General features: G+C 41.2%; 1 protein-coding gene across 1 annotated transcript in view; it reads left to right on the forward strand.

The window, feature by feature from the left end:
* Positions 1–13,870, forward strand: part of si:dkey-97m3.1 (fatty acyl-CoA reductase 1) — a 77,444-nt gene that overhangs the window by 18,162 nt on the left and 45,412 nt on the right. Inside the window, exon 2 of the mRNA XM_038297092.1 lies at positions 8,000–8,263. Coding sequence (XP_038153020.1) covers positions 8,000–8,263 — 264 coding nt within the window. The remainder of the gene's footprint in view (positions 1–7,999; positions 8,264–13,870) is intronic.

Consider the following 13,870-nt stretch of genomic DNA (forward strand, 5'->3'; position numbering starts at 1 on the left):
TTTTCCTTTTCGTCGCATGGTGCTGACTTTGGAGTCGACTACTGCAGCTTTAATTATCGGCTGCATCGCCGTGCTGGCCTTTTGTGACTCTGTTTAAAACCCAGCTGTGGGCTTCTCTTTCTTCTTGTCGGCGTCTCTGGCTGCATTCAGCTGCTGCCCTACTAATGGAGGCGTGTGTGAGGAACGTCCAAAGGCTGGACTGCAGAGCTGAGACTTTAAACAACCTGCCTTAGACCAGCAGCTTCTGGGAGGGGGGGGGCTCTTACAGTTCAACATAGACAGGAAATGACAAATTAGCATCAGTGCTGCAAAAGCTTCCTGCTGGGGTTCATTGCAGTGCTTTGAACACAGCCCAGTTTTATTTCCTTGGTGATCCTCAGTGACTATGATGGGGGGGGGGGGTTGACGTTAAGGATTTTTACCCGGAAACAATTTTTTCTTGCCCAGTACAATGTTTGATAAATATAGTTCCTAATATTTATTTTTGTATATTATCAATGAAACATGTTTGTTTTTTTAAATGTTTTTTGTAATTCAGTATTTAAGTTTGCTCCTGCTCTCCTCTATCTTGTCTGCTGTCATGATTCATGCAGCTATTATTTAATCCAAATGAAAAATGGAGAACAGATAAGCAGATCATGTCTTGTCTACAGTGAAAAGAAGGACTGGGTTATTTACATTTGCCTTTTTGGAGACACAGGAAGGAGCAATCAAACCAAACCAAATTTCCCAAATCTGCCCCTGACTATGATGTAAAACGGTACAAGTTGGAATCAGAAGCTCTTCTTTTGCCTCCCACTAGGTAGATTTTTCCCTCTCAAGTCATAGTTTTAGCTCTAAAAAACAACAAGAAACCAAAGCATCCTTCCTAGAATGCTTTGGTAGATGCATGCGACCAGCCTGGCCTCAATTTAAAGTAAAATCTTTGGGTTTGGTCATTCTCACATCTGTGTGTCCATTCCAACACCTCCCCAGCTGCAGAAATCTCTGTTGTGAGGCGTTAATCCAGAGTGACTTTAAGCGCCTCTGCTCTAGTCTCCTCTGTCTGCAGGGAATCTGGGTTAAACAAAGCAGCAATGTCAGAGGCCTCGATGGAGGACCTTGGCTGTGACCTTTTTTATTTGATTTGTGCATACAGCTCAGTTAATGTGTAGATGTCATTAATAGATTTGTGAATCTGTACAAGCATGGTTCAGCTTTGGCTGCAGATTTATAACAACTCGCCCCTCTTTTTAAAAGATGAAACGCAAGTAGGAGGAAAATGAGTGTTTGATCAATGCTGAGAAGAAAAAAATGATGGTGGTGGAAATGTGCAATACTGATATCAACTATATTAAACCCTCTTTTTCCAGACATAGTTTTTAGAATTGCACAATGTTCACAGCGCTCTTCATAAACCGTTGCATCTATGCTATAGAAGTTGTTATAAATGTACAGACAGAGAGTAGCCTCGTGAGACCATCCTGATCTCGCGAGCTAACAAGGTTTCACTCGCTAATCAGTCTGGAGACTCTCCGTTAAAGAAAATTTGGAGCCGTTCACCAGACGAACGTCCAATCAGCGTTGGCTTTGAGGCGGGTTGAGGTGTGACGCAACAAGAAGCGCGACAGTTCAGTCTAAAGAACATGGCGGGTACAGCCAATGAAACTAGCGTTAGCGTGGCTATCGAGCAAGTTTTATCGGAATTACAGAGTATTTCTTCACTGAAAGAAGAGCAAAACACTGCTCTGGAGGCTTTTCTCAGAGGAAAAGATGTTTTTGCTCTTCTCCCGACTGGTTTCCGCAAGAGTAGCCTGGCTTGTGGTTGTGTTTTTGCCGTCGCTCTGTTAGTACGTCATATGCTTCGTTGATCTGATTGGTTTATTTGGCCCGTCTATCACCAACATAGGCCAATCAGCTAACCAGTATTTTTGCCCCTTCCCAAAATTACTTCAACGGAAGGTTTCCAGATGGATATGCAGAGCAAATCAGTTTAAAGTCAGTTTAAACAGAGAGGGCATGAGGCGTACAATACTACTCCATTGTGCTGCTCTACAAAATGACTGAGGGATATAACTCGAAATTTTTCTGCACATATCCTGTGGTCTGACGAGACTGAAAGCATTATATTGACCATTGTTACATTTAAGATGGTGGCAGCATCATGCTGTGGTTCTGATTAGGGATGCACGATATTGGGATTTTGGCCGATATCCGATATGCCGATATTTTAAAACTCATGTAGCCGATAACCGATATCGATACTGATGTTAAAGCTGGACAAAAATAAGTAGTCATTGAAAATAGCAGTTTTGTTATCCATTTCTGACACTTTGAAAAATAATATACTCAAATATATTTTCATATGCTGATATCAAATTGATTTTTAAAAACGCGGTATCGATCTATTTTACTTTCAAAATCTCGTGAAATTTCATCGTTCTGTTACAAACTCTCGTGATATTTTGCAAATTCTTGTGAGATTTTGTTAGTAAAATAGATCGATACCGCGTCAATATATCAACATATAAAAATATGGCAAAATTTTGTGAATTTTCGGGGGATTTCATAGCATAACGATGACATATAGCAATATTTCATTAGTAAAAGAGATTGATATGGTGTTTTTAAATGGCAATATATCAGCATATGAAGATATTGTGATATTTTAATGTATCAATATTTTTTCCCTCGTCTTTAGAAGTTTTTAAGTCTGTAAAAAAGAAGTTTTTGAGGAAGAAGAAGAAGTAGTATTTTTTATTTTTTTTTAGACTTTAGAAACTCAGAAGCTGATCAAATATCGGGTTAAATATCGGTGGGGTGGCCGATGTCCGATATTCAGTTTTAAGGCCGATACCGATAGGGGGCCGATTATATCGTGCATCCCTAGTTCTGATGTACTTTACAAAAGCAAACAACGTCATCAGCATAGAGCATTATCAAAAAGGATAGAGGGGAGTCTATAAAAGGGACAAGAATGCCAAAAACACTTCCAAGTTGGTTCTAAAGTGGATTAAGATTAGTGTTGCATAGATACCAGTATCAGGCATGGCCCCGATCCTGCACTAAAATGGTGATATCGGTATCGGGAAGTACCAACAAATAGGGCACTGATACCATTTTGAGAGCCAAAAGTTTATTCAACTATTGCCACCCATTCCAGGTAAAATGTTCTACAGGATTCACTTTTTATCAGTCTTTTTCCTGCTTCACAAAGGTAGGCAGCAGCTTGACAAAACCATGATGGCAATTATTTTACATCCAACATCAATTTCAAACAGATGGAATCGGTATCGGGGCTAAAAAATGGCATCAGTGCAACACTAATTAAGACGTCCTAAAATTTCTGAACCCCAAAATCATTAACATAATAGTGTAATAGGTTCTGGGTGTCGATTTTAAATACTGAAGTAAATATGAATCAACTCATTTAAATTACCATATTTTCATTACCATAAGGCGCACCGTACTAGAAGGCGCAGTCTCAGTTATGTGTGCCATTACTGTATTTAACACACACATAAGGCGCACCGGACTATAGGGTTTTATATACCGGTACATATCCTCTACTACCTTTAAATACCTCTACTGCTTATTTAAAAATAGAGCGGGAGCAAATCTGAGTATGATTGTGCTTTATTCATGTATTTATTACAAAGTATTAATCAAACCCATCGAAGTCATCATCCTCTGTTTCTGAATTAAACAGCTGCGCTAAATCAGACATGCTAATTTCCCCTTCTTCGCTGTCAGAGTCACTTTCCGTGCCGCGCGGCTCCTCGGAAATGATGCCGGCTTTTGCGAAAGCTCGAACAACAGTGCCAGCAGACACGTTAGCCCAAGCATCTACAATCCATCCGCAAACGGTGGCATAACTTGCCCGGCGCTGCCTTCCACTTTTCGTGAAACTGTGGTCTCCGTCGGTCATCCATCGCTCCCACGCCGCTCGCAGCCTTACTTTGAATGGCCGGTTCACACCGATGTCGAGCGGTTGAAGTTCGTTTGCAGACCTCCCGGAATAACAGCAAGCACAGCATTCATTTGTTTCACCATGTCTTTCACATCGGCTGTGAGATGGGCACGCATGGAGTCACAGATTAACAGCGACGGTGATGCATGGAAAAAACCACCTGGTCTCAATCCACGCCCATTCCCCCTTTAACGTTCTCATGGTGGTCTCAACAACGTCCGCAATAACACACATAGGGCGCTCCACACTATAGGGCGCGCCGCACATTTTGAGGGGAAAAAAAAGACGTTTATATGCGCATTATAGTCGCGAAAATAGGGTATAATGAAATGTCTTTTGTGGTGTAGATAGAAGCTTCAAAAGAAAGATGACATAATAATCAAGTTTATAATGCCTGAAATGTCTGGCAGGGAAAGAGGAACAGGGACATGCAATATGGACTAGCCCATTCTAAAGTCGGAACGACTTGCTTTTGCTCCATAAGGCTCTGAAAATGGACGGATTTAAATAATGGGATTAAAAACATTTTCTGCAGAGCACGCCGCTGAACCCACCTAGATGTAACTCTCTATTTTTTGGGCCCTGATTGTCAGACAGTGTGAAAAATAAAAGGTTGCACCTCTCTTTTTCTGAGGAATGTAAACGTCTGGCTTCAGCCGTCTCCTCTATGAGGCTGACTTCTGCCCTCCTTCTTTGAGAGGTGGTGAAGAAGCAACACAAACCAGAGCGGAAGCCGTCATCAGGACTCTGATTGGGGTGGGGGCGGCTCTTATGATGCATTGGTGCTCCGTTGTCGTGGTTACACATAAATAAAGCAGCAACACTGGCCATGCGGTCGGGAGCTGCAAGCCCACATGGTGAGGCAGGGCTTTGATCAGATCGCTGGATGTCGATCTGAGTCAGCCCCGCTGCAGCCGCATGACGACTCCTGTTGCCGTCGGTTACTGCTTGAGAGGATTGAGGACAAAGTCAAACACATGGTGCTGAGTCAGAACATAAAACATATAAAAAAAACTAATAAAATAAGCAATAACTATGTTCTCTTACATGTTATTCACACACGGAGGCACATTGTAAAAGATAAGCTTTAACTTTTTTACAATTTACCCGGAGAAAGGATTGCCCTCAAACTTCACTCCTTCCTAGTCATTATGAAATTACATTTTATACAAGGACCATATTAAATTATACTCGTTTATATGAGGTCTTTTCTTGCTTCCAAAGCCCAGCAGTGATAAAATTATGAATTTGCTAAAAAAACGAGGAGCTCTAAAAGACAAACAGTCCTCAGAAGCTCTGACAGAAAGAAAATGGGGCTTTGAAAAATGATTCACCTGCTTTAAAGTAAGAATAACCTGAGTTATTAATTATGTGTTATTTTGGTCGGCTCCTTTTTGCAGAATCATTTTAAAGCATGAACAGTTTTAAGAGCGTGACAAAGCGTTTTTTTTTTGGGGAGGGGGGGGGGTTTCCTTTGACTATTTCACTCTAAAAGTGTTTATCCTTTCATCAGGATCATACTGGTGCTTTAAAGTCTTAGTGAAATTATATCTAAATGTCAAATCATTCTGGCTTAAACATGTATATAAACGTACTCTTTATCAAACTGTATTGTACCAAAATTTTGAAAATTTCAATAAAAAAATCCTTTCTTAAAATCTGTTTTTTTTTTTCCTTATCTTCTACAGGCCAGTTATTTATACGTCAGCCTGAACACCTAAATTCGGCCAATCATATATCAACGGTCATCTGTCAATCACATTTTTAGGTCACAGCATCTTGATTCAAATGTCGCAGCTAATATACGCAACGGTTGAAATCAGAATCCTTTCCTTTCCCATTGAGTTGCGTCCCAGTGTTCACGGGGATGGACGTCTGTGTCTTCGGCAGGCGTAGAGCTAACAGAACTGGCAGCGTAGCGAGGCAAGGGCTCAAACATGTACGGCTGGAAGCCTTCTACACCAAACCAAGCTTCTGTCGCCCTGGCGTCCTCTTCCACAACATCTTCGTCCCCCCTTTCCTCCTCTAAATAAAAAATGGATGACGGAGGAGACTCATCCACGACCTCCGACACTAAACTCTCCTCCTCTTGCATGTTTCCTCTGTCCATAGCGTTCCTTGACAGCGTCGTTTCCAAGTCACCAATTTAGTGCTACTTGGTCCCAATGGAATTTCCGGTTGGGAACCTGCTAGCACTAAGTTGCTAACTGGTTAGCAAGATGCTTCCGACAAACCGGCTACAACCAAACATGCTTGCGAACCTTCCGCCACAACAATCCCGCCCCCTTGATATTTGACCAATCACATTCACTTGATTCACTCGTGTAAAGTTGGGCACCACTTGGGAGAATTAGCAAATGCAACGGTTGGAACAGCCGCTTCCCTACAACTTTAAACAGTTTTAAGAGCGTGACAAAGCATTTATTTTTTTGTGGATTTCAGTAGTCTTTTCTAAAAGTTTTGTTGTTGTTTATCCTTTCATCAGGATCATAGTTGATGCATAAGCCAAGTGTGTTTTAATTGCAGCTACAATATTTTACTTCTGGACTAAGTCTTTACTCAGTGTCTTAATTATTGTTAAAGTTATTTCATAACTGAGGCGGCTGAGGCCCCATAGTTCTTTAGATGTTCTTTGTGGGGTTTTCCTCTCTCCTGTGTCCATTATTGTGGTTAAACTCCCCTGGTTATGGTTCTCACTGTGGCTTGTGGCTTTTAAGCCACATCTGTTTCTTTCAGCTCACAGCATGATGAGTTTTTTTTTAAAGGTTTTTTAGCATACTTCATGTTGTTAAACAGGTTCTTTTCAGAGATTTTAGAAATCTACAGATCTGGCAGTAGTTAGGCCTCTTGCTATTAAAAATGAACAAAGGTGGCAAAAGTATTAATATTTATTACTCCAGTAGAAGTATAAATCTTACTGTTTAAAAACTGTTTTATAGAATTAAGAGTATCAACTTAAGCTTTTTAAACAAGTATAAAAGTACCATTATTTAAACTACAGTATAAAAATAAAAGTAACGCAGTGAAAAGGACAGAAGCTTTACTGCGTTACACTATTAAAGGAACATTTTTCTGCAATTCTAGATAATAACTTCCTTAGACTTTATTTTCTCAGTTTTATAACTAATGGTATTAGTGTCAATTTTAACTTTACATTATCTTGACTATTTAAATAAAACTATTTATTTTTGTGTAAGGTGAACAACAAGAAATTATCTGGATGAAACTAATTATTTTGTTTTTTTGGGTTTTTTTTTTTTTTATACTAATAGGCCATTACTAGAATCAGCTTAATTAAAAAACAAGTCTTTTGAAAATTTGATGAGTAGAAAGTAAAAACTTGCCTAAAAACATAATCAGTCCAGTAAAGTATAGATGGCAAACATTTCTACCTAAGTAAATTAATGAAGTATTTGTACTTTCCTACTTAAAATAAAGTGTCTACGGCTTTGAATCGGATCGATCCCTGCTTGAGTTATCTGTTTTACCAACCTTTTTAAAGCAGCACACTGTGGTTTTTCTTCCGTTTATTTGTGTCGAAGCCCCAATATAAGTAGAGACGCTCCACATGTATTTTAGACGTAATAATTCCTAGTGTACATGGTCACTTTATCAGTGTTTTTGTTAGTACTTTCAAAGGAACTGTGAGTCAGTCACCCATTTGCCTGATATTCAAGCTAAAATTGTTATGACTCAAATAAGCTTTCCCGCTAATAGATGTGCAGCTATGTAAATCAAATGGTGCAAAAATAACTGAGTCAATAGGCTGCTGTGATGAACTCTGCTCCTGGAGCTGAGACCTTGTGAGTTGAGGCGTTTGCACAAATAAATCGTATTTGATGATTGCTGCTGACCTGTTCTTGAAACCTTTTACCAGATGGGAGATAAAGTTCATCTGATTGTTGGAAAAATGTTTGATTTAGAAAATGTGTTAAAGGTCCAGAACCTGCATCACAAGTACTTGAATCCAGGGTGATAAGGAAGAGATCGAGATGACTTCTCAAATTGTTTAAAGGTTTTTAACTGTATATTGTCGTTCCACCTCTGCAGGACTTGACAGAAGGCCCAGACCTTGACAGGCTAGAAGAGGAAGAGCAGACGTCAGAAGCACGGAGCGGCGACAGGATGGCGTCCGTACCGGAGTACTACGCAGGCAAGAGTGTCTTGATCACTGGAGCCACGGGCTTCATGGGGAAGGTGCTGGTGGAGAAGCTGCTGAGGTCCTGTCCTGACGTTAAAGCCCTCTACATCCTCGTTAGACCCAAAGCCGGTCAGTCCATGAGGCAGAGGGTCAGCGACATGATGAAATGCAAGGTAACTGTTAAATATGGAAGACAGTTTCCCCCTGAAGTCGGCTGCGCCTCAGAGCTTCCCTTCCGGTTCTTTTCCTGGGAGCAAGTTATTTACTACTATTAACTCAGATTGGGTAAAACATATAAAAAAAAGACTATAAAACAGGAGTAAAAAAGTAAGAGTTTTTATTTTTTCCTTTATTTAACCAGGTAAACCCCATTGAGATCTGGATCTCATTATCAAGGGGGACCTGGGCAGAGATCTGCAATACACTGCAACCTGGTTACAAAAAAAATCTATTAATACATATGCACAAAATATAAAACAATAAAAATTTAAAAGCAGTGACACTGTTTAATATAAGCTTGTTGTCTATCTTTAAGAACCGCTTGAAATTAAGTACAATGAAATAGTGTCTGACATCTTGAGCTCAAACTGGAGCTGATTCCACACTGTAGGAGCCAACATATGGAAGCGAATCGTTACCATATTTCAAATGAAAAAGCATTTCCAGAAATGCTTTTTCCTTTTAAGAATGTGGCTGCATTATTTGATTCATAAATGAAATTAGTAATCAATCATCCTATTTGCATTTTCTTCTTTAAGACTGCACATTTTATGCCATAATCAAAGAGAAAACACAGCGGACATTGTTTTTTTTCGTTTTCGTGGTCTGCCTGCAAAGTACTGTCCATAACTCGAAAACGAAAAAGCATTCTGAGCGGCGGGAGCAGCAGAGTTACCGCCGGACTACCCATCTTGTTCGGTAGGGGGCGCTGTGCACGTCTGCATTGCGTTGCATTGTAAGCGTGCCGGTGGGACACTGGTTGAGTTGCCGGGTCTGACTATCAGGACATACTGAACGACCACAATGACCAAAACAGTGGCAGAGCTACTGAGGGAGGCCGCTGTTGCTTTAAAGCAAGTGCCTGCTTCTAACGGACCTGTGGCAACGCCGACTGCTCCTGAGTTTCCCGCCGGCACGCATACAATGCAACGCAATGCAGACGTGCACAGCGCCCCCTACCGAACAAGATGGGTAGTCCGGTCACTCTGCTGCGCCCGCCGCTCAGAATGCTTTTTAGTTTTCGAGTTATGGACAGTACTTTGCTGGCAGACCATGCAAAAACGAAAAAGCAATGTCCGCTGTGTTTTCTCTTTGATTATGGCATAAAACGTGCATTCTTAAAGAAGCAAATGCAAATAGGATGACTGATTACTAATTTCATTTATGAGTCAAACAATGCAGCCACGTTCTTAAAATGAACAAACATTTCTGGAAATGCTTTTTATTTTGAAATATGTTAACGATTCGCTTCCATACCAACACACTGAATGCTTTCTTTCCTTTATGAGTTCGAAAAGAGAGCTTAAGTCGTTGGTGTTAGACGAAGGAGAGATTTATATATTAGGATCATCAAATGATTGTTTCTCCGAACACTTAAAGGAGGCCAATCAGCTTTTGTATACAAATCGCAATGATGTATCAAACGTCTACTACCAGTTATAAACCTTCGGGAACCTTCAGCCGTCAGGAATCAGCCGTCTTCTTCATAGGGTCCGACACCGGGTATGAGTGATGAAGGTGGAGAGGCCAGCGTCAAGGTTTCCTGAAGCCGTAGAGATCTTAGCAGTTTTCCTCTTAGCGTTAAATTAGAAGAGGTGAGTGCTGACCCGGAGTTGCTTTTAGCGCGTTAGCCTATACCAGAGAGCGAGTCACTCTCAAGCAGGGGCACAAATTTAAACATCCGAGCAGTCATTTTATTCCAGGTCGGGTCATTACAGGACAAATTGCTTGGAGTTGGCACAACGTCAGCGAGCGTCCGGCAAAGATTGACCCCCGAACAAGGTCATCTGCTCTTTCTTATACCTCATGAGTCCATGGGGTATAAGAAGCATCAAGTGGATGCTTAGCTGTCCGTATCAGAAACTGACACGCCATCCATGCCCTGACCTTCATGCATCTTGCCAGATAGCTCTCCTCTATCAGTCCGGCTCCAAGATGTTCCCATATCCTGTGTATTTTTAAAGACACGAAGGCCGTCCTGATTAGATGACCTCCGTACACACAGTGACATCCACCATGTAAAGGAAGGCCTTCTACTCTGTCTAATCTGGCTAACAGATTAACAATGCACTTTATTCATAAAGAATAAACCTAACATAACCTTTCCTCCTCTAAATGTGGAACCATTAGATCTACCGTTGTTTTGGGGTTTGCTTTACAGCTGAAGGTCGGAAATTTTCACAGCTTCGCCTTCGAGAACTCCTTTTGTTTTACTGCAGCAGCTGCTTCGTCTCAAGCTGCTGCTTTTTGTATTTTGTGTCGACCCTGATGTCTATTGCCATCTTGGTTTCTTCTTTCCTCTCTGCTTCTTTGTTTTCAGCGAATTTGCTTTGATAAGATCTCTGAAGTATTCTGTGGTTTTTTGTTTAAACAAAAAAATCTAACTTAATTCTTTTTAATTTCTAAGCATGGAAATTCCTTAAACAATAGTAATAGCTCACACTCTGCCAAAAAAGGACCTACTTTAGAAATCTTTGCTGTTATTTGTTGCTATAGATGGTTGACATTAAATTTTCAAAAGTGTTTTTAAGCTTTTTGTTTATGGGTTATGTTAACCCTTATAGGAGGTCGGGAGAAATTTTAATAGCAGTAGCTCTGATGCCCAACAAACCGGCAAACTTCATAAAAAAAAAAAGAAACTCCTAGTCTCCTTATATTGCATCATACATGTAAATATTTGGGGTTTTATTCATCTGTAAAAACAATTTAAATGTGACAGTTATGCAAGGCCGCCTTTCTGAGCTGAGAAACATCATCATACCTACCTAGCATCCATGCTTGCACCGTTGGTCTGGCTGTCGACTTTGCCAGCATTGTCTATTGTTGCTGCAGGATCTGATGCGTTGTGCTTTCATCCATTGGATGTAGTTAGTTTCTCCCCTTAAAGCCAAGCTTCCAGAAGCTTGAAGATGAGCTCCTGATATCTGCCATCAGCCTGGGCAGCAAACCATGACTCGACAAAAAAACTCCAAAACCAGCGGAAGCTAATGAGGACCGAAGGATTGACTGTATCTGTGTACCGATGTGCCCGCAAACAGCTGCTGCTGTGCTCGCGCTTCTGCTCTGGCTGCTGCTGGCCTCAAACTGTCAGCGCACCTAAGAAAATGACACGTTCTCTTTAATCCTCTTTGTCTCCCTCTGATAGCATCTGTTTTTACTACTCTCATTGGAATTAGACCGCGCTCCTCCTGCTGCTGCTGCATTCATTAGTCTCCTCATGGCTGTGCGAGACGCGGGGCTGCAGTGGAGAATTTATTCTTGTTGGCTAAAAATGTGCTTTTCTGCTTCTTTCTCCTGTTTTAGTGGAGAACGCGATGCTCGTCCATTCATAAAAACAAAAAACTCCACATTATAATGGAAAAACTTGCAATTTTTCCTCTGTACATCGCCAATATCTGCTACATTCAGGTTTTAATTGTAATTTAAAAAATGATTTCTTGTAGTCTTTGGAATATTTTAATTTTTTTAATATATTCTCAAGGTCTAACATTTCTTTAAACATATATATATATTCTTGGAGGTAGACGTAAAATGTTCTACTATGAGAAATAAGTAAATAAACTTCCCAAAAGCCCTTAAAAAATATCTGAAAGGCGGAAGACCCGACTAAAGCTACGTTCACACTGCAGGCCTTGATGCTCAATTCAGATTTATTTGTATAATCCGATTTTTTTGTTTTGCATTCATTTCCACATATAAGCCACCTGTATATGATCTCCTGTGTAAACTGCATTCATACAAACTAAGTATCTTGCATGCGCAGTAAGGGTGTAAGTCACATCCATCATGGCGATTCGATTCACTTTCGATTTCCTGACCCAACGATTCGATTATTTTTGAATCAATTATTATATAATTACACCTTACAGGCAAGACAATGTTTCAAATTTTGAAATTAAAAAATGAAAGCTGTAATATCATTATGCGTTTTTTTTTAAACAACAGCAAATAACAGAAGTAGAAAAGTTGCTTCAAAAAATACTGCAGAAAATCAGTGCAATGAGTGCAATGCAATACCTCGGCTCCAGACTCCGCCTCCTCCGCAGACGCTCCGCTGCACCTCTCCCAAATTGTTGTTGTTTCGTTTTTATGACCGAAATTGCGGAAAACAACTCGTGAAGTTTGACCCGCTAGAAGAGCGAGGTGCGCGAGAACGCTGGGACCCTTTTTCCACCTGGATCTCCGCTCTTTTAGGCCCTCATGTCCCTCCGTCGTCGGACTAAACTCTCCCCCACTTCCTCGCCGCCTCGGCCGTATCTAGACCCACAGCGTGTAGCGCAGACCACGCTTCAATATTGAGCTTAAATCAAAAATGTCTGTGTCAAGCTCACTGCAACACACTGCTGTAAGAGTATAACCAGGAAGCGAGGTAGGAGGGCAAAAAAGTTTTAGCGCCACCGCAGCGCGGGAGGGAGAATTACGTCCAGGAGCAAATGGATAAAAATAGACCGGAGGAAAAACAAACATGATTCGATTCTCTTGCGGACGTATCGATGCATCGGATCGTCGGCTGTTGGATCGATGCATCGATACAAAACAATTATTATTTACACCCCTAATGTGCAGTAGGGGACACAATGATGTCACAAACAAGCTTTCTCTGTGTTTATGGAAGTAAATATGGATGGTAGTAACCTGACTCCGCCAGATGGATTTGCTCCGCATATCCATCTGGAAACCTTCCATTGAAGTAATTTGGGGAAGGGGTGAAAATACTGGTTAGCTGATTGGCCTATGTTGGGCATAGACGGGCCAAATAAACCAATCAGATCAACGAAGCATATGACGTACTAACAGAGCGACAACGAAGAGGAGCCAATTGATAGATCAAACTCTTGCCGAAACCAGTCGGGAGAAGAGCAAAAACGTCTTTTCCTCTGAGAAAAGCCTCCAGAGCAGTGTTTTGCTCTTCTTTCAGTGAAGAAATACTCTGTAATTCCAATAAAACTTGCCCGATAGCCACGCTACCGCTAGTTTCATCGGCTGAAGCCGCCATGTTCTTTAGACTGAACTGTCGCGCTTCTCGTTGCGTCACGCCTCAACCCGCCTCAAAGCCAACGCTGATTGGACGTTTGTTTGGTGAACGGCTCCAAATTTTCTTTATCGGAGAGTCTCCAGACTGATCTGCGAGTGAAATCTTGCGAGATCAGGATGGTCTCACGAGGCTAGGATGGTAGAGCTGGAGCGCATCTAGCGATCTTTCCCAACTTTAAAAACTTAATCTTTCCAAGATGGTTAAACATAAATACTGCTCTCCGCTTCATCGTCCGCCATGGTTGTTGTTTTTCTTGCCGCTTCTGCATAGCAAGAAGCAGAAGAGTGATCATTGTCCGGTATTAATGACATTCAGGTCGGATGGATGCGAACTGGCTGTTCGGACACAGGTCGCATTTAAAAAGATCCGATTTGTTTCAGATTCAGGACCAAATAGCCAAGCGGCCTGGGTCGCATCGGGAAAAAAAATCGGATCTGTGTTGTTTAGACTGGATCAGGTCTCATATGGAAAGAAAATAGGATTTGGGCGACTTCAGGCTGCGGTGTGAATGTAGCCATAGAGTCCT

The sequence above is a fragment of the Cyprinodon tularosa genome, unplaced genomic scaffold (genome assembly GCF_016077235.1).
Source record: "Cyprinodon tularosa strain WSP-4 unplaced genomic scaffold, ASM1607723v1 ctg381, whole genome shotgun sequence".
Taxonomy (NCBI): domain Eukaryota; kingdom Metazoa; phylum Chordata; class Actinopteri; order Cyprinodontiformes; family Cyprinodontidae; genus Cyprinodon; species Cyprinodon tularosa.